Genomic DNA, 20842 nt, shown 5'->3' with positions numbered 1-20842 from the left:
GGTCAGTTTTCTGTCTAATGCTGTTTATTAGGATTCTCACAATACAAAGAGAACTGTTGGAACAAAAACAACCCATTTCTGGAGAGAGACGAACACATACGGTTTCATACCAACTTTATTTCTTTTTTTTTTCCTTTATTTTTTTTCATGATCACTTCTTTTGCACAACAACAACCTCAAGTTGACAATGAAATGCACGTGGCAGACCAAAGGGAACCGGACAAGGCTCTGTTAGGGATGGAAAGTCTTTCCGTGACACTGCGCCAGCTCTCCACCCAGCACAAGGGATGGTGACCCGGGCTGTGGCAGGAGGAGCACATCCTGCCCAGAGGGCAGCCAGGGTGCTGAGCCCTGGGGTGACAGCTCAGCCCTGTGCCCACAGTCATCTTCCAACCCTCTCCTGCAGCCACAGGCCGGGGTGTTCCTCCTGGGGTGCACAGCTGCGTATCCCGTCTCCATACTTTGGTACTTTCCATTTCAGAGCACTTTAGAGATGTGGAGGCATTGGCTCTCCCGTGGTCCCCATGGGGAGGGAGCATCTCTGTCCCCTTGTCAAAGGGTGTGGGAAACTGAGGCACAGGGGATGCTGGGGCAGGGATGCCCAGCTGTCCCCTGCGTCCCTGCACCCTGGGGACCACAGAGCACCCACATAGGCATGGGCCAGTGCCTGTCTGCTGCTTTACTTAAAGACAACTGACTACAAAGGTGGAGTTTATTGGTCTTACTATGTCATCTCATCCCTAGCATGGAGAGTAAGAAATCTCTAGCACCGTAAACAGCCATTCCCTGACTCATTTCAAGTGGTATCAGAGTGTATGTGCATATATCATTTCCACGGATGCGTTTCTGTGCGCGTGTGCACAGCCGGGTGCACAGCCACTGCGAGGAGGACGGGAATGCCATGGGTGGGATATAACAAATCCCATGAGGCAGGATTGCAGAGCCAGGGCCAGAGAGTCACACCAGGCTAAGCTAAAGCAAGCAAGCTGAAGTTTACATTTGAAAGGGAGCAGCAATATCGACCTACCCCGGAGGTAGGATGCATGCAACTCCTCAACTCCCACCGGCCCTGGAAGGTCAACTCAAAGGGAACCCCACAAGTGGGTTAGAGCAAGATTTTTTAATGGCTCCAAAATAATAAGACAAGGAATAGGCTCAGTCCAGAAGCAGTCGGAGGGGCCAGCATCCTTGGGAGTGCCTATTTACAGGCAGAGCTGAGCTCTGTTGCAGGGAATAATGTGGGTGCAGAGCTGTAATTTGGGCTGTGAGGCCGGTGGTCCTGGCTTTCCTACAGCTTCACCCATTGCCCGGCTCTTGGCGCCAGTTGGGAGCTCATTTAGCTTCAGCTCCTCTTTCTTGCCCCAATCAAAGGCTCCTCTCCAGGAGGGCTCTTGGAAGGCCTATGCATGCACATGATGATGTCACCCTCCTGACTTTCCTCCCTCACACCACTGCCACACTTGAGGTCTGGGTGGGGATGCTGTGGGTGCCCTGAGGATGCTCCCCTTACCAGGCACATTCCCATGTCCATATGCTGCTGCAAAAATGGGGCTGAAAAGTGTTGGTTCAGAACTCGATTCATAAACATCCTCAAGGATCAGTGGAGACCACAGGACCCACAATAAGGAAGGTCACCCCGAGAACTGGGGGAGGGTTACATGCCATGTCCACATCCATGGTACATGGGAATGCTCCAGGAATGACACAGGCTGGGGCAGTAAGGATGTTAATGAAGATACTTAATTAGTCTCATCTGAGGCATGAAGTATGCAGCTGCACATAGCCAATAGCATGAAAGGATATGGAAAGGCATGGAATAACCATGATCCTGGCCCAAGCCATGTGCTGCATGAGCTCCTGGCCACAATGGGTTTGGAGCAGTGGGTGGACACCCCTCATCCAGCCAACACTGTGCAGCCAAAGCAGTCATACATTTCCCTGATAGTGCCCAGTGGCACTGGACAAGCTCCTGAACATCCCTGCTCCATCCATCTGCACCAGGCAAACATGGCTCTGGGACACGTAAAGCCTCTGGCCCCACAGCTGAGGCTGTTTCCTTGGCACAATGTGTCTCGGCAGCAGCTCCCTGACATTACCAATGCACAACTCTCCCTGCATGTCCCTGCTCCTCTGGTGCAGGAGTTTCTCCTGCAGTAACACATTTTCCAGCCATATCCACCATCCCTCACTGCACCAACCTGACAGAGGGGAAAAAAATTAGTTTCCCAGTGCTCACACCTGCATGAGCACCGTCTGCCAGGCCATTCTGCACTTGCCATGGGAATTTTTGCCAGGAAAAGCTATTGCAAGAATAATTCCCCACTTGAGACCCATCTGGGCTCCAGGGAGGGGGAAGAGAGGGGTGTGGGGCAGCACAAGAGACCAAGAGGGAAGCTCCAGGCAGGAATTGAGCCTGGAGACTCAGGAGCTGTTTAGGAGGACAGCTCTGACCAGTACAACCTGTTACAGCCCTCTTCCAACACGTGCTAAACCTGACAGATCCTCCAGCTTCTGCAGGGTTGCAGGGAACCACCTGGAACCTCCACATGGGGAGGTTTAGATCAACACTTAATTAATTATATGTACTAGAATTGAAGCATCACCTCTACTCTTCCTCTCAGCCCTTCCTTCTCCTCCCAGCACGAGGAGCAGCCGTCCCCGCTCTCACTGCCCTGCCCGCAGGACTCGGCTGCCTCCAGCTCCCAATTCCATCATTTTCCAGCTGCTCTCTGGTCCAGCATCCCACTGGCACCCTGCCTTCACCTGGCCCAGCCTCCGACTCCTTCTGAGCCCCCAGGAGAGAGTGAAAATGGCCATTTCTCTTGTTTTCAACTCTTGCTCATGAGTACAACATTTCTGATAATAATAATCATAATAATCATAGTACTAAAAACAGTATTTACAACAAGCTCCAGGTCAGAATTACACACCAAGCAAACACTCAGCACCACAGAGAGTAGGACAGGGTTAATATCTCGCAGATACCTTCTCAGATCCCACCAACGTGGGACACAGACATCTGACAGTTTCAACCATTTCTTACACACAAACATTTCATTTAAATTACTTTTTAAATTTTTTTTTAAACTTTTTAAAATTTCTTGTCACTATATGAATGAGGTGATGCTGGCGGAGATGCCACGCTCTACACAGATGCTTATCTAAGACAGCTGCTACTATAAACTGATCATTAGCTACTGTTAAGAAATTCAACCCTCAGTTCCCTTCTTTGCCCTAAATCTAATTTTCTTTTGTCACTGACAGCACAGCCCTGTCCTCCCCCCAGCCCAGGAGGAGGGATTTGGGAGTAAGGTAGCCCTTCCTTTTAGGAGCAGAGTCCCCTGACATCAAGCCATGGCCATGGAGGGATCCCTCCCACATCCAGCTGGGAATTCTATGGAGAACAGAAAAGAGCCCCAGGATTTGGTCCCCAGCAATCTGCCTTGTGATGGCCCCAAAGAGCCACATCCATCACTGGAAAGAGGAAAGGATTCTTCTGTTCACTAAAAGGCTATTTCACAACCATGCACCGTCTCTGCTGGATTTGCTCTCCTAACAGAGTGGAATCCTATACTGTGGGAGCACTGGGGAGCCCACAGGAGACTGAGGGTCTCTCCCAAGGTTCCCACAGAGCTGGGGATGAAATCACCACCCACAGCTCTCCTGGGCAGAGCAGCCAAGACCTCTCAGTCCCCCCTCAGCCGGGGAGAGGGTGGCTCAATGGCCAGCCAGGGCATCAGGCAGTGCCTGCCGTGACAGGGACTTGCTGTGATGTGGCACCTGGCACCAAGCTTTGGGTGGAGCCCCTCAGCTGCTTCCACATGGGTTCTCAAAAATCACCCAAAGGTGAGGGCTGTGGTCACTGCCTAACTGGGCTGGCTCTGGAGGCAGCCAAAAGATTGGGGTTCTGCACACTGCAAGTCCTGAGCCATCCATCCCTCTCCTTCCTCTCTCCCACCATGGGCAAACAGGGGGCTGCTCCCTATTTTACTTCACACACAGAAATTATCACTTACTTCCCATTTTTCTGAAACTGATATTTGGCCCAGAGGAAACACCAAGAGGAGGAAAAGCTCTGGATAAGAGATCCATATTTCTGTGACACTGCTGGTTGAATTTATTAATATCTTCATTTGGGTTTTGTTTTGAACATCAGTTTAAGAAATATTTAAAAAAAAAAAAAAAAAGACAAAACCCTTCAAAGAAGCTGTTTGATTGACTGATTGACTCATTGATTCTCTATTTGATGTGAACTAGTTGCTATTCTGCTTAGAGGTCCCTATGATCTGTGAATCCCCACAAGCACTGACGATTAGGGATGCAGAGAGAAGCGTGTAGCTGGGGGATGGGAGGGGGGATGGAGAACCGAATGACGCGTCTAGACAAATAAAATAAAACGTGTTGGTTGGTCAATTGGTTGGTTTGTTAACAGGAATCAGGTGCTAGATGTGTAGAAAAGCCCTTTATCCAGAGATCTCCTCCCGCTGTTCCTTGTTCCTGCGGACTTCGGCTGCGTGCAGTTCCTGCAAAGATGGGAGAGATGATACCGAGCTAACACGCCCTGCTCTTGTGATAAATATTTTCCTCCTGCACACAGGATTTGCATCAGACATAAAAAAAAGACCAATTTCCCATCCAAAACACCCCAAAGGTGGGGGTTACACTTGCAAGAAGTTAAGGATCATCTGTGGGAACTTGGAGGTGATGGAACCTCCAGTGAACACGGTCCTGGCTCCTCTCTCCTGCAAAACCCTTCATTCATGCATCTCTCAGTGAACCTGATGCTCTGGCTTTGCGCTTGAACTTATCAGGATTATCCAGGCTATGTTTTCTACTGACCCTGAAGGACATAACCCACCTCCTCATGCTGCTCTGGAGCAGATCTCCTCCTCAGCAACCAGCACCAAGAAAACACCCTGTCCCTTGTACCCATCACACTGGGACCAGACCCCATTTTTCCACAAGGATCAGCACCCCCAGCCATATCCCGGGGGTCACACTCACCTTCTCACGGAGCCGCTCCCTCAAGGCAGCAAGATGTGCCTCACGGATCTCCCTGCTCAGCTCCATCTTGTAGTTGAGCTTCTCCTCGGCCAGGCGGCTGAAGTTGTTGTTCTCCTCCAGTGCCTTGTGCAGCACCTCCCGCTCATGTTCCCGCTTCTCTGCCAGCTGCTTCAGCACCTGCGCCTCCTGGGTCTGCCGAGGGAGCGGGGTGAGGCCACTGGAGAGGCTCTTCCAGCCTCCATCTCCCCAGGGAGGCTTTCTGATTCCCTTCTCTGCTCAAACCACTCTGCCACCCTCTCCATCCCATACAATCTTCCTGCTTGGAAGATACTTTTGACACCTTTTTCCTGCCATCATAGAATTGTCTAGGTTGGAAAAGCCCTCTGAGATTACTGGCCAGCCCACCACTAACCCATATCCCCAAGTGCTACATCTACACGATGATGATGATGATGATGATGATGATGATGATGATGGAGTAGAATTCTCTGCCTAAATCACACTGCAGAACCTCACCCATGTCTCACCTGACAATCTACAGTGGAATAACAAGTGTCAGAACACTTGCCAGCTGTTTTAGATTACTCCCGCTGAGTTTTCAGATTTGGTGCAATTAGTACCAGAAAAGTCACTGCTTCTATAGGACATCTCCTTACCTTCCTCCTCTCTTCTGCAGCCTCCAGCCTCCTCTGCAGCTCCTCCAGGGACAGGTCCTTCTTCTTGGGAGGGGAGGAAAGGATTGGGCTCTCAGGAGATAAATCTGAAGGGGACTTCAGGATCACTTCGAAGCTCTGGCCTGATGCCCTCTTATCCAGTTGCTTCACCTCCATATCTTTGTGGAGAAAAAAAACAGTGACTCTGTGAAGCTGTGCCATTCAGGAGAGCAATCTGAGGTCATCAAGCTCCTCACACTGGAATTAGGATTTTCCCATGTTCTAATCTGGGTGATTTTGTTTTATCTCCAGAATTTCTTGATTAGCGATCACCTTCATCCCCTCCATGCAAATGCAATTAATTTAAAGTCACGGCATAATTACAGAAAGGTCACATTGCTGTTAATATCTTGTATGTCACCCCAGCATGAAGCAGAGAGACTCTGACTCTGGCAAGCTCCCACATTGCCTTTGGGAGAATAATCCCAACACTGCTGGAGCTCCTGTGGGAGCAGATTACCTACCTCCATACTGGTAGATGGTGTTGGGATGGGGCTGGGTGTGGAAACAGGAGCAGATGAGGGAGAGCAGAGACAGCTCCTTCATTTTCTCCTTGTAGGCTGAAAAATATGAAATAGCAATGAGAGAGATTCTAATGGCAACAGCACCTCTTTTTCATTGAGAAATTAAGCAAGTACCCCATTTGCAGCTATCAGTCTCTATAGAGGCTTTTCCATGCTGCCAGGAAATCCCATTTGCAGCTACCAGACTCTGTGGAGATGTTTCCATGCTGCCATAGCTTGCCAAAAGGTCCCCAAGGAGTGTCTGATCTACAGCAGCCTAAATTAGCTGCCAGTGTGGCAAATGTTAGGGAATGCACACAGTAGGGATTTAACACATCCAGAAGCATAAGTTTCTGTGCAGGGTTTTTCCTCCAAAGGAGCTGGGACGCTGCAGCCCATTTAGTTAAACATATTGGGATAGTTGCCCCACCCTTTCTCCACTAGAAGTGGAATTTCCAGTCTCTGAGATAAATGATGCCCACTGTCACCTGGAAACATTGCTCAAGCCCTGGCGAGTTGGGAATATTTCACAATTCACCATTTCTGAGGTGAGGGTGAAGAGGCAAGAGGAACTCAGCAATATGGAGAACAAAGGGGCATTTGAGTGACAAAACTGTTCAGGGGCTCTGCTACCAGGGGAAGAGCTGGGCCCCAACTTCACAAGATAACTCCTGCCCTGCAGCAGCAGATCAGGGAGGATGTGAGTAGATTCTGCCACCACCTTGGCCCACACAGGCAGAAGCTGGCACAGTCTGTGACCACAGTAACCACCCTTCTGTAAAGGACAGGAAACAAACAATCCTTTTGAGCTCTGCTGCTGTGAGTCCTCCAGTTTGCTCACTGTTTCTGTGATCAGAGGATTCACCACAGCATCCTCAGTGATTACAAGTGCTGCCCCAACACAGATTGCAGTAATCTGCTTCTGGGGCAATCTTCACCTGTATTTTTGGAGTTCAGCACATTTAAGACAGTGAACTGTTTGCACACTGCTGACAAAGAACCTCAGAATAGAAGGAGTTGAAGTCAGTGAGGTGCTCTGTCAGGCTGTCACATTCTTTATCACATCAGTAAAACCCTGACAGCATCAGTCCTATGAGGCAGGTCAGCAGCTGGGGCTCAGCAGTGGGTGCTGCTGCCTCATGGGTCCTGTGAGGCTCTGTCCTGGGCTGGCTCCTTGGGTGACACCCAGGCTCGTGGGGACAGTGTCTTTGTGGCTGAATGTCCTGACAAACCTATCCTGAGTGTCCTTGTGCTGCCCTTCCTCCTGCCTCTGCCACAGGCACAGGCTGTGCTGTCCTTCCTTGGCTCTGCCTCTGGATTTCCCACAGATCCTGCTGCTTCTGGCCTTGGTTTGTCCCCTCTGTACCGAGCTCATTTCATGCTCCAGCCAGAGGGGACTCTGCAACACAGCTTCCAAAGCCACCTTCAGAGCAAAACCCTCCCCTGGGCCAGGACAGGGAAATCCCCAGAACTCTGATCTGAAGAGGCATTAGACACAGGACAATTCTGAATGAAGTAACATTGTGTGTATCACGTGGCCTTAGGAACATCTTTTAGGTATTCTCTGCTGCCTTCCCACAGCTAATTGAGTGAGAAAAGCGATGCCTGCTTCATGCTTGCACTTATTTTTCCTCCTAGGTACAGAACTTCACTCTAATTAACACTCTTCTTTTGCTAAACCACCATCCCTGAAGCTCATATCTTGACTGAACACTTTTTTAGCTTGCTCCCCATTCTGATTTGAACCTCCTGCCCAGTCCTTCTGTTAAATATAAACCAAATAGGAATAGTTTACACCAGCAATGGCAGCTGGACATCTTTGATTTTGTTCTTAATGAAAAAAAAGCTCTGGAGAGCCTCTGAGAGGCCCAAAGTCGTGGCACAGAGCAGGAAGCTAATGCATCTCCTAATGTGCTGCCAAAAACCCTGAGGAGGATCCCTGGGAATAGATGAGAGACATTATCATTTATTATCATTTCGACATTATCATTTAATACAAACAAGCCAGTAAACAAGGTCATTGCTCCACCATTATGTCTGGTCCTGGGTGGAACCAAGGCATGAGGCAGATGTGCCACACCCCTGACCCCCTCATTTAATTCAATTTAATTTTCTGACAGCCCTTGTTACAGAGCACAGTGCTGTGTATTTCACGACTTGGGCTGTGTGCAGATGATTCCATATTGCATTCCCTGCCTTTCTGGTGGTTTGCCGTGGTGATTTCACAGCTACCTCCTTTCCATCGGGATCTCCCCTGTCCCGCTTTCCCTTTTGTAGAGCAAACTGTCCGTCCCTCTCTGTCAATTAAAATGAAGAGGAGCAAGAGGACAAAAGGGCTGCGGCAGGGCTGTGCTGAGCGCTGGAAGCGCTCTGCGTCCTTCCCCCGCCCCGGAGCCCGCAGCTGCCCCCCGGCGCCAGCCGGCAGCCGCAATTAGCGGCACACGGGGCCCGGGCAGCGGCGGGGATGGTCCCGAGCAGCTCCTGCTGCCGGGGACGGGCGGGGGAGCAGCGGGAAGGGGCAGCGGAGCGAGCCCCCCGCGCCCCCCGGAGCTGCCGGCGCTGCGCTCCCCGCCCGGAGCTGTCCCTTCAGGACTGGCACCTCCGCTGAGCCCGGCCGGGAGCTGTCCCTCAGCACCTCCGCGGGGGCCGGACACGAACGGGGGAAGGACTGAGCCCTGAAGAAATCATAGAACCATAGGAGCACGGAACTGTCACAGATTTGTTCGGATTGGAAAAGCTCTCCAAGATCATCAGGTCCAAGTGTTCCCGCAGCACGGCCAAGCCCACCACTAAACCATGTCCCCAGGTGTCCATCTACACGGCTTTTAAATCCATCCAGGGATGGGGACTCCACCCGTTCCCCTTGACAACCGTTTCGGTGCAAACATTTTCCTAATGTCCAATCTAAACCTCCCCTGGCACAACTTGAGCCATGTCCTCTTGTCCTGTCACTTGTTAATTGGGAGAGGAGGTCGACCCCCACCTTGTGGGGGCTGCACCTCCTGTCAGGGAGTTGTAGAGAGTGAGAAGGTCCCCCCTGAGCCTTATTTCCTCCAGGATGAGCCTTCCCGGCTCCCTCAGTGGCTCCTGGTGCTCCAGACTCTGTTCCCTTCCCTAGCTCTGTTCCCTTCTCTGAACAAAGTCCAGCCCCTCAATGTAATTTACATCCTGAGGAATCCATGCCCCGAGAATTACATGGATCCCTGAAATCCCCACACCTGTGCTCCAGAGCCAGCAGTTGCACCTGCGGGACACGGAAGCATCGCAGTGATATCCTTGCACTCATGACACATTCTGTGACAAATTGTTTCATCAGGCTAAGCCAAGAAAAGGCATCCTGCGAGGAGAGGTACATCCTGTGACTCAGTAACTAAAATAAAGACCCATGACCTCTGGGTCACAGTTTAGGAACCTGTGTCAGTGAAGATCAAACCTGAGATCTCCTGAAACAAGACTTTGGCTCAATCACAGCTGCTTAAAACTCAGGGGCAAAAGATCGCCAACCTCAGCCCTAGAAATTGTTTCAGTTATCCACACTCTCATTTGCAATAGATTTAAGGTTTTGAGGACATATTTATCCCAGTGGACAAAATCCTTGAACCAGGAAAAGGCATTTGGCTGGACAGAATATGACATGGCCAAGGAGTTCCTGCCCAGAAAGGTTGAATCTAGAGCACAAATGTACATATTTTTAGAACAATTAGACAGGGAATGCTGAACTTTTTACTTGAGCATCTATTAGCATTTTTACTTCTGTTAATTTAGTAAAAATAAATTCAGCTTGCACTGAGCAAATATTTAATTTCTGTATAAATTAATCTTACTCAGGTCCTCAGGGACTTGATACCAAAGCATTTCTTCAGTCTCAGAGGTGCAGCAAGAACTCTGCCTCCCTGGTGGGCAGAGGTTTAGGATAGGCTGCTCACTCAGGTATGAATTAGTGATATTTTACTTCTCTTTTAAGGCAAACACTGTAATAGAAGGATCAGCAGCAAATTCGTTCACTCTGGTATGGTCTTCCTCACTGTCATAATGTTTTACTGCTGTCCTATCAAACATATCACAGTTCAAACATTGCAAATAACTGAGTTGTGTAAACCAATAAGTGAATAAACTGTAGAAGTTAGAGAAAATATATCAGCATCCCATCCTGTAAAGTGGACTGAACACACATTTTGTCGGCTTTAGAGGAATCTGAGCAGTGATTAAGCTACAATCCATAAAGATGCAGTCAGTTCCTCAACCTTTCTGAAGATTTATGCCCAGCAATCAGCACAGGCTGATTCTGATTTGGTTGTATTCCACCCCACACCCCATGAGCCAATCAATCTTTATTAAAATTTTTTCTTACTGTTCTCTGCATATTGTATTACAATAGAATCTATTGCCTGGGAAAAAACCCACTTTCTTCCTGTTGCAAAGAGAAGGAGGGAGGTGTCCTGAGCCTCCACCAAGGCACCAGGAGGCTCAGGGTGCTCCTTTCCTGTGCTCCCTCTAGTGCTGTAGGGAACATCCTGCATTTCCATGTCCCCATGGCTTTGCAGGAGTGCTGTGCACACCATCGATCCATGTAAAGTGTTTATCTCCAAGTCAACCCCTGGAGACATTATCCAGCTGCTCCCCAAGTGCTGGTGGTGCCAGAGATGGAGGAACAGCTGGGAATGGTGTGGTGCAGGAGCAATGGGATTCATTTTCCTGCTCACAATGTGCCTGGACGGCTCCAAGCCTGGGGGCTTGAAACCTATTATTCATTAAAAAGTTTTGTTCTGTTTCCTGAATACATGAAGCTAAGCTGCAGCCAGGTTTTGGGGTGGTATTTAGTGGCATCCAGCAAAACAGAGCGAGGCCATCTTGACACAACACCAACACAGCATCAGTCACAGTGAACCACAGGCAGAGCAAGGCTAATTGATGTGAAATTTAAATGGAAGAGACTGGATGTGCTCTGTCTGATAGCAAGGTCAGAGGAAGGTTATTACAAGAAAATAATTTGGTTTGTGAAGATAACTTTAGAGAAGTAAGAATGAATTTCCATAATGAATATTATCTCATGAAAAAATAAGAACTGGCCAATTATAAATGCAGGCAAAGCTTAAACAGAAGGTACAGAAGACAGAAAGAACTGAGACCTCCAGCACAGACTGCAATGCCACACACACAACAAAAGCAAGCAGAGTCCTCAACAAGCCATGAGAGTACAGCAAGCTCTAGATATTCTCCCCTGCTATGAATCCTATCATAAAAATATTGGCCAGACCTTCAGCCTAATGCACTTCCACTTTCTTGCTCCCCAGCTTCCACAAACAAGTCAGCAGCACATCTTACAGAACAAGAAAACACTAATGGGATTTTTGTTTAGCTTTTTGGTTGGTTGGTTGGTTGGTTGGTTGGTTGGTTGGTTGGTTGGTTGGGTTTTTGAGGGCTTTCAGGTTTTTGTCAGCTCAGTAGTTGTAGCCCACACTGATGGTATAGGGACACCACAAGATCCAGGCCCAGAAGTTACCATGGGCTCATGTGGAATCATCCATGAGAACAGGCAGATGTGAGGTTTACTCTGCCTTCTGTCAGACATCTGCTCAACTGTTGCCCAGGAATGGTTTCCAATCACCCACCTCCTTCCCCCCAGGTTTTATTGGCAGCTCATGAATGTCACCACAACCTGTGCTGTGCACAGTCAAAGCATCAGCAAATCACTTGAGCTGTAGCACTGGAACGTGTGGGCTGCTCCCAGGAAAATAGCCAGGGAAATCTCCTCTTGTATGGGCTCAGCAACAGAGAAGGCCCCAAAGCTGTGCAGCAGAGCCCTGGCTGGGGGGTTACTGTTGGAAGGAGAGAAGCATAGCCTGTGTTGCTTGAAAAAGCATAGGAAGGAACCAAATGTAAGCAGCTGAATCCAGAGTGTTTGTGGATTTGGGGCAAACACAGGTTTCACAGTCAGGTTTGAGTGAGAAAAAGAGCTACAAAAGAACTGTGGAGCTGATGAGGAAGAAGTTATGAGACAGTCAGACAGAGCCCAATGCCATGATGTGTGAGGTACAGACATGCTGTATGACCACAGACATTTGGCCTCTTTGGATCTTGGTTTCCTTTCCATTAAATGAGGATTATTATATTTCCCCATAATATAGTGGTACTATTTGTGTAAACAAATTCAGAAAGGATAACAGTCTCTAGAAGGACAATAATCATGTAGAGGTACCTTGAAAGAATAGAAGGATTATTTGGAAATATGTTGGAGGAATATCACCATTTGGGAGGTGCCAAAGTGCCACAGCACATGCACATGGTCTTTGGTTGCTCTCTGGCTCTTTTGTATTTTCTAAATTGTAGCCCATTGATTTGACTCCCCTCTGGAGGGGAGACTTTAATTTTTAAATCATAACTCACATCTGGATGAATAAAGCCTTTGTCAGTAGAACATCTGTGAGGGACTAGCCAGGCATGTTGTTTACAATTAATTTAAGGGTATAGAAGTTTGAGTGAGTTTCAGGTCCCTCCAAGGATTGTCCTGAAGAATCACTGACCCCGTTCACCTCTCTGCTTCCCACACTGCTGTCACAATGGGCTTATCTGCAGCCTGCTGGTTGCCACATCAGACCACTAAATCTCAGCTTTTACTCAAAAGAAGGAAAATGTGTTCATCTGATGAAACAGTGCCTTCACCAGATCTGAACCAACAATGACAGATTCCAAGAAAGAGCTCCTTTGAGACATCTGAAGCATCTTCCCAGAGTCTACATGGTGCCAATAAACAAGATATTATTTATATTTTAGAAAGAACAAGTATTTGCTAACTATTTAGAGCCCTTGTTTAGATACTCTGGTGAAAAAAATATAAATGCCTACAATAATAGGCTCTTTTGGCATGTAAAACTGAATTCCCAATAAAAGAACCATAATTTTTTAAGGCCACATAGACTTCTTCAACAGCCAAAGAAAAAGACATTAATTATTTCTTGAGAACACAGAGAGATGGAGAGCTTGATAGAAAGGATTCTGACTCTCCAGCATGAGCAGAAGAGATGCCAGGACAGGGCAACACCATACAGTGTCCTTCAATGCCACCCAAAAAAGCGATCAGAGGTACATGAAGTCCCTCAGCTCTCACATTTCAGTGCAGGATGGGGAAACCTTGGTATCTGCCAAGGCCCATTTACCATGCCCAGTTATGAGGCCAGGAATGACAACCTGGTGTCTCTTCTTGGCTCCACCTTCTCAGACACGCCAGCGTCGGAGAAAGCCGGTGGGGATGTCACCTTCTGCATCATTTCATAATCTCAGCTCTCTTTATTCAACACAGATACTACAAACTGTGGGGGGAGTTCCGTAGCCCTGCAGAGCGCAGCCAGACCCTTGGTCCGCGGTGCACAAAAGCACCAAGGCCCGAGCAGAGGCTGCTGAGGAGGTGCGAGGGCTCTGCCCTGCAAGGGCTGCCCGGCAGCAGGGCCGGCACCGCAGCCCGGCCGGCACTGAGCATGTGCCGCCCATCCCGCGGCTCCGGCACCGACACAGCCCCCGCGGCCAGGAGAAAACGCCGCAGGTGACACGGAGAAAAGAGAGAGGGCAGCCAGGCTCGGGGGAGCAAGCCCTGTTTCTTTTCATCCCGAGGATTTGGTTGGTTGTTTAAACAAACCAGGCAAATCTTCCCGAGGGGGATAAGCCCGCGGGCATCAGCCGCAGACGACTGCAGCTGCCCTCCCCTCGGCGCGGATCGGCTTTTGCTGAGAATAAAGAAGGGAAAAATGAAGAAAGCAAACAAGACTCATTCCTTAATTGAAGGATTCCTAATTATTTTTCTCCTGCTTTACCAGGCTACTCTCCATTGCTGCTGTACGAGCTGTAGGCGATGGGGAGTTGGGGAGCTGCTCCTGCAAAGGCAGCTGGGCGAGGCTCAGCCCCGACCCTCCCTTGGCACACAGCGCCCTATTCTCTCCCCTCCTGCCACAGCACTGCCTTCCATGACTTCCTACTCCTTGAAATTGCTTCTCTACTTGATTTGAGTCACAAGGAAGCCCCATTTCACGCTTCTTCATGATCTTAAGTCTCTTTGACAGTAAAACTGCATCTTTAGGAGGACAAAATGTGCTATGGGCGTGCAGTGGGATGGGAGGGTGAGAATGCACCAACTGGAAATCCCGTGTTCTGCCTATGTGTGTTTCATCCACCACCCCGTCCATCTCAAGTTTGATGCAACCTTGGTTTAGAGGGCTGGTAAGTCTGAGCCTTCCCTCCCACCCCCTCTCTGCAAGCGAGGTCCAATCCTGCTCGGTAGGGAAGGCAGAAGATGGGTGGCACCTCCCAAGAGTGCACTGCTGCAGACATTCATTGAGACAGGGATACTCACAGGAATATATACAATAGCTGCAGGATTTCTGTCATAAACACATTTTTACAATGCTGCTTTATGTCTTTAATTGCACGCAAAGCCCACTCAGGATCAGCTGCACCCTTATACTCCCCCCAGATACACGCCCCTCCATCTCTCTGTCCTTCTTCCCCCTGCATCTACTGTCTCTTAAAAGGAGCAAGGAATAGAAAATGCACGGCAGGAAACCACGGCAAAGGGCAGTGAAAGAAGCAAGAAGTGTTGCCTGGTCTCCTGCGGGCTGGTTCCCTGCCTGGGGGGCACAAAGCACTGCCTGCTCTTCCTTTTTGTCTGTCGCTCCTGCTCAGCCCTTCAGAATCTTGCTTCCCCCTCCCAAGCCCCTCTTTGTGAGCTGCAGAATTCAGAGTAATAAAAAAAAAAAAAAAAAAAATCGGTTTCCTAAAAGAAAAAGACCCTCTAAATCCACCCACTCTTCATTGTACCATTTCAAGCTTTTCTCCTTCACCCAAACTCTCAGTTTTAGCCACCTGAATGTCTCCTTCCCAGTCAAAGGGGGCAAGACAGGTCTTTAGGAAGCTGGACTGAAGCAGCACAGCATCCTTGGGCTGCCATCCTGAAGCCAAACCCGAACAGGCTCCCGGGCAGCCGAGCTGTGATTCCCGGCACTGCTGCAGGAGGGAGGAAGGGCTTCCCTTGCAGCATCTCATTTCACCCAACGCCATCAGAGGACCGCTCCCCTGTATCATCTTCGAAACAAGAAATGTGAGCTGTGCAAGAAATCTGGAGCTGGGAAGCCTGGAGAATACACAAAACCCCATCCAGGTTCTTCTGGCTGGCTTTGGGGGATTTTTTAGGGCATTACTGACTCTTGCCCATGTCTTCCTCTCCATTACCAATTTAGGCAATGCATGATCTTCACAAAACAAAATGTAATTTCTGATTTCCTTACATCCAGCTGCACCGCATACAATTTTTTCTCAGTAAAAAAAAAAAAGAAAAAGCTCTACGATGTTACAAAAATAATATTTAATTGGCACGTAGCAGCATCTTCTAATGGCACAATGAAATGGCAGCAATACTTTAAACTGGCAAGTTTATCACACGTGTATTCATATTAAAATAAAAAGCCCACCTGCTATCTTGCATCAGAGGGGTGTGTGTGTATGGGGGAGGAAGGGGAACAATGCTGCCATACCAGCTGCCTCCTCAGTACAGAACTCCCCCACGAGGGAAAAAAAAAATAACAAACCAAACTCAAACCCTCAGAATAATGATAAATATATATATAAATATATATATAAAACTTGATGGTTTTAGAAGTGCTTTGATGTCAAGCCCCCGAGAAGCCGCCTGTCCTACCTGAGACGGTGCTGGCCATGCTGCGGCGGGAGCGGAGCGGTGCTGCAGGAGCAGGAGGGAGCGCAGGAGCTGCGGAGGTGCTGCAATGCTGCGGGGAGGGAGGACTGACTCAGCTGGAGGGGGCTGCAGCCATCCGCGGCGGGGAGAGGCTGGAGCGCCCAGAGAAAGGCGAGGGGTGGAAAGAAAAAGAAGGGTCACTAGTTCAGAATATTAATGAGCGTATCAGGCCTCCTTTCCTGGGTGGCTTTGACGGCAGATCCCTCCCAGGCAAGCCTGCCTGCCAGGAACACAGCCCCACGGCGGGGGGGCGAGACACACCCAGCTGGGCGCTGGCAAAAGAGGATTTTTTCCTCCTCTTCCTCCCTTTCTTGTCTGCTCGAGATGGGCTAAACCGCTTTTTCCCTTAGAGTTAAGCAAATTCAGGGTTTTTTTTATTTTTTTAAACCAGCCATTCCAAGGCAGCCTCACCTGCAGGGCCAGGTTGGGGGTCTGGCTTGACTGGGCTGAGGTGTGAAACCAAAATCCTAAACCTTGCAGCAGCTTTAGGCAAACAGCAAAGGGAGAAGGGATCCCAGCAGGTTTTTAGGAATGGGATTAGTTTTTTGGTTTTTTGGTTTTTTGTTTTTTTTTTTTTTTGCACTGGCACTGAGGCACTAAAGGAGCTGCAGTTTGGGGAGGAAACTGCTGTAAAAGTAGAGGAGAAAGAGCAGAATGGAGCCTTTTTATTTCAGTGAGAATTCTCTGGGTTTCTCTCCCATCCTAGGCATCTTATAATTTTCTGTTTTCTATAATTTCCATTTGTGGCTATTGCCAGGGGCCAATGTTTCTGTGCTTTTAGAGCACCACACACACTCTTGTGAGCAAGGAATCCTCCCAAACCCACACACCTCCTGGCACGCTGCAATGCAGACACTCCCAAACAATTCCAGCTGCTGCAGAGAACCACAAGTTGTTGGAATACCTGCCAGTGCTCTGGCTTGCTCAGGGGCAGAAGCCACAGACACTGCCTACTAAATTCAGCTAGAAAGACAATGATTTTTTTCTTCTTTCTTAATTTTTCCCTCAATCTCCCAGCGTCCTATTCTAACACTGTCATGGAAGAAAAGAAAAATAGAGAAAATGTCTAATTCAGAATAAAATGAACACTATCCACACATCTTCAATGTGTGTTTGCAATGGTAGTTTTTTTTAATAACCTTTAACTGCTCCCTGTTCTGTCCAAGGCTTGTTTTGTAGTTCCAACTCTCTCTACTTTCTCCTTGGACTGGATATCTACAACTTGACAGGTTATCTTGTGTGTATTTCAAAAATGAAGCATGATCAGAGGAAGGCAGCCATCCCAGGCACCTGACTGCTGGAATGATTTCCCCCTTCTGTTCAGGATGAACTGTGCTTTTGATATTCCCAGCAGTCCCAAGAGGGTCTGGCTACCTCCTGTAACATTCTGGATCTTTTGGCATCAATCCAGCATGACTTTTATTCCTTTTATTAAGGAAAGGGTGTGGAATGATTTCAAGATGCCATGGCCACGTGTCCCACTGGAATACACTGCGTGAGAAAAAGGAAGCAAATGATTTGGAAGGTGAAGGTGGAAAGCTGTGTTATTTCCCAACAGTAAATGGACTGAAAGGCTCTCGACTATCAGGATTAAAAGAAATCAAATAATTTGAAGGGCAAACAAAAAACTCAGAAAGATAACAAATGGCAATTCAATGCTCCCCTATTTGAAAAGCTGCAAATAACCTTCATGCCAACCACAGGAGTGTCACAGATGGTCCTCATGGTTTTCTTGTCCCATTACTGAAGATTCCTGCTCTTCTGGCAGCATCTGGACCTCATCTGGGAAGAGAGATCCTGCCTGGGCAGCCTCTGAACAAACATGGCCATTATTCACTTTGCACTTCAGCAGAGCAGCAGTGTTCCCCTTGCTGGAGTCCCTCGTGTGGTTCAGCCACTTCCCCACAGAGGTTAAGGATCATCTTTCACAAGGTTTTGGTTTTGTACGTTGCCTTTTTTTTCCCTTGAAAATTAAAAATAGTTTACTGAAGATCTTAAAACCCAGTAATGAGTGAGAAGTGGTGATGGCCTGGCTCCTCCAGGCTGGGCTGGCAGGGACAGGCGGGTGAGGGGCTGTCACACAACTCTCTGTGCTGCTCGGACATGGTTTTGAAATCTCTCCTCCCTCTCCAAGCTCCAGCTTTGTAAGAACTCAGGTTTTATCCTAGGCAGACAAACACCAAGATGACAATCCAGCAGGAGACCAACACCTTTATTTATCATGTCTGTATCCCAACAGATGCTGCAGCTTCACTAAACCTCCACAACAAGGAATATATTTTTCTCTCTAAACTTATAACCCATTTCCTCTGTTCTGTTTTTAGAAGGCCAGCAATGCTGGAGGGAGCCTGCAGCCCTGGTCAGGTGAGGTCACTGGTGCAGAGGAGCAGCCTCCAGGAGCTGCGGAGAGGCCGGTGCTGACTCATGTCTGCTGTTGGACACGGGCACCTGCTGACTCACAGCCCACTCCTGCCTCGGGCTGGGCACCTCCCAGCTCCCCTCTCTCAGCAGGTGACACTGCTTCTACCAACAGCACCGAAACAAGGCAAAATAATCTCCTTTCATACACTATTGATATTGTTCTTCCAGGTAGGAAAGATGTACTTACAGGAAATAACAACAACACAGTATTCCATGTATTTATGAGGAGTTCTAAACCATTTTTCTGCCATAAAGTTATCCCACACGCTCACAAAATTTCTTCTGCAGCTTAATTGTGTGTGACTGGTATCACATTAAAGTGTTCACAGTCAGAAACATGAGCAAAAGCAGCTGTTAAATTTTGTGTGGAGCACACTAAGATCCACAGGAATCTTAGAACTCAGCATTCTCCAGTCCATTCCCTGCAATTAAGACAGTTCATGATCCAGGTTCAGTTTATGATCCAAGTTCAGCTCAAGGAATTTAAGGGCTAGCAACCAAAACAGCAACACCCATGAGCTCCTCTGACCCAACGCCATGACACAGGAGGCACCATAAGTTTGGGAACAGATCACACAGTGTTTAGCTTACACAGCTTAAGGTCTGTTCCTTTTAACATCAGAACTGTTCTACACACAAACAAGCTGTGCAGCTGGCCAGGAGTAAACTAATTTAAAGCTACATTAAAAGGAGCCACATCCTGTTCTACACCCATGCAGTGACAGCATGAGATACAGCAATAAACCACAGAGATGAGAGTACGAAGTATTTTGTTCCTGCCTTTTCTTCCATATGGATGCGTAAAACATAGTTTTACAAAATCTGGGGATCCAGGTAAACCAAGCCTATACATTTATTAAACAGATTCTGACAAAACCGGCTAGTCTATCAATTCAGAGCAGTTCACCACAATCACACGGCCTAAGAACCTGGAATGCCGACAAAGCCATTCCTGGATGTGCCTGGCAGGGGACTGAAGGGTGGGAGCACCGCGCTGGAGAAAAGCCTGGAACAAAGGAGCGGCACATTCACCCCTAACAAAAGAGACCCGTCAGAATTCATTACCGTTCCTAACGCAGGAGCTACAGGCTCAACATAAAGCCACAGAACCCTCCCACCTCAAACGCCGAGGGTTTCACAAAGAATCCTGCCGTGCTGTGCCCTCTCCTGCGTGCAGCACCGCCCAAGGGTGGCCGAGCCCAGCACAAAGCACAGCAGGGCCCCGGAGACAAGCTCTGGCCAAGGGCATCGCTTATCACACGCTCCGAAGGGGAGAAACGCCATTCCCGGGCGGCCCTGGCGCGGGGGACCCCTACAGGGCTGGGAGGCTTTGGAAAGGCAGCTTTTCGCGAGTGAACAGCCGATATTCCGCCTCTTCGGGACCGAACCTCGGCCTCCGCCCCGGGGGAAGCGGCTGCGGAACCCTCAGGCTGAACCACCCGAGCCTGTCTGGGTGAACGGAACCCGCTTCCCTCAGACCCGGCAGCGCTCAAACCCCACCGGGCTCGCACCGCTCCTGCCCGGGGCCCCTCATGAGACGCCATCAGCTCCCAGCCCCGCTCGCTCCCCGACACCCCGGCCCTGGCTCCACCGGCCTCCCCCCGGCCCGGGCCCGCCATGGCCGCCGCCTTCCCCGCCCGTTACCGGGGCAACGCCGCTGCTCTCGCGAGAGCGCGCCGGAAGTGACGCGCCGAACGCGTTGGTGTGGCACGTGACAGCGGCGCGGGGATTCCGAACGGCGCAGCGGGAGGTGCGGGCCCGCCGGGACACGGGGACACGGCAGCATGGGGCACGGGAACGGGGGGACACCGGAGCACAGGGATCTGGGAACGGGAACGGGGGGACACCGGAGCACAGGGATCTGGGAACGGGGGGACACCGGAGCACAGGGATCTGGGAACGGGGGGACACCGGAGCACAGGGATCTGGGAACGGGGGGACACCGGAGCACAGGCATCTGGGAACGGGGGGACACCGGAGCACAGGGAACTGGGGCACGGGAACGGGGGGACACCGGAGCACAGGGATCTGGGGCACGGGAACGGGGGGACCCCGGAGCACAGGGAACTGGGAACGGGGGGACCCCGGAGCACAGGGAACTGGGAACGGGGGGACACCGGAGCACAGGGATCTGGGAACGGGGGGACCCCGGAGCACAGGGAACTGGGGCACGGGAACGGGGGGACACCGGAGCACAGGGATCTGGGAACGGGGGGACCCCGGAGCATAGGGATCTGGGGCACGGGAACGGGGGGACACCGGAGCACGGGGATCTGGGAACGGGGGGACACCGGAGCACGGGGATCTGGGAACGGGGGGACCCCGGAGCATAGGGATCTGGGGCACGGGAACGGGGGCTGGAGCGGGCGGTGCGGCCCGGCCCGGGAGTACGGGAGTGGGAGCGGATCCTGAGTGCCCGTGAGCCTCCTGCGGAGCCTCCGGCCCGAAGCGGTGTGACC

The 20842-nt window shown here is 49.9% G+C and overlaps 1 protein-coding gene across 4 annotated transcripts; it reads right to left on the bottom strand.

The window, feature by feature from the left end:
- Window positions 1-97: 97 nt before the first annotated feature.
- On the bottom strand, window positions 98-20071 carry STMN3 (stathmin 3). 4 transcript variants are annotated; one of them, XM_058850875.1, is made up of 6 exons: window positions 19895-20016; window positions 15906-15993; window positions 6182-6277; window positions 5661-5836; window positions 5005-5196; window positions 98-4523 (listed from the first exon to the last, which is right to left on the bottom strand). In XM_058850875.1, exons 1-6 carry the CDS (start codon window positions 20000-20002, stop codon window positions 4464-4466), a joined length of 720 nt encoding a protein of 239 aa, XP_058706858.1. In that variant the 5' UTR covers window positions 20003-20016; the 3' UTR covers window positions 98-4463. The 4 variants fall into 4 exon arrangements, with proteins under 4 accessions (XP_058706858.1, XP_058706859.1, XP_058706860.1 ...); XM_058850876.1 differs by lacking the exons at window positions 98-4523; window positions 19895-20016 and adding an exon at window positions 20028-20071 and having other exon boundaries at window positions 4933-5196; window positions 15906-16054; XM_058850877.1 differs by lacking the exons at window positions 98-4523; window positions 19895-20016 and adding an exon at window positions 20028-20045 and having other exon boundaries at window positions 4933-5196.
- Window positions 20072-20842: the final 771 nt, after the last annotated feature.

Source organism: Poecile atricapillus, chromosome 15, assembly GCF_030490865.1.
Source record: "Poecile atricapillus isolate bPoeAtr1 chromosome 15, bPoeAtr1.hap1, whole genome shotgun sequence".
Taxonomy (NCBI): Eukaryota; Metazoa; Chordata; class Aves; order Passeriformes; family Paridae; genus Poecile; species Poecile atricapillus.
Note: the sequence above shows the minus strand (reverse complement) of the source record. Positions and strands in the feature narration are given on the sequence as shown.

Coding starts and splice junctions, on each gene's coding strand:
- STMN3 (XM_058850874.1), bottom strand. CDS start 20,002: ATGGCGGGCCCGGGCCGGGGGGAGGCCGGTGGAGCCAGGGCCGGGGTG. Junction 6,278..15,905: donor CATGGCCAGCACCGTCTCAG/GTAGGACAGGCG, acceptor CATATTTTTCAG/CCTACAAGGAGAAAATGAAG. Junction 5,837..6,181: donor CACCATCTACCAGTATGGAG/GTAGGTAATCTG, acceptor TTCTCCACAAAG/ATATGGAGGTGAAGCAACTG.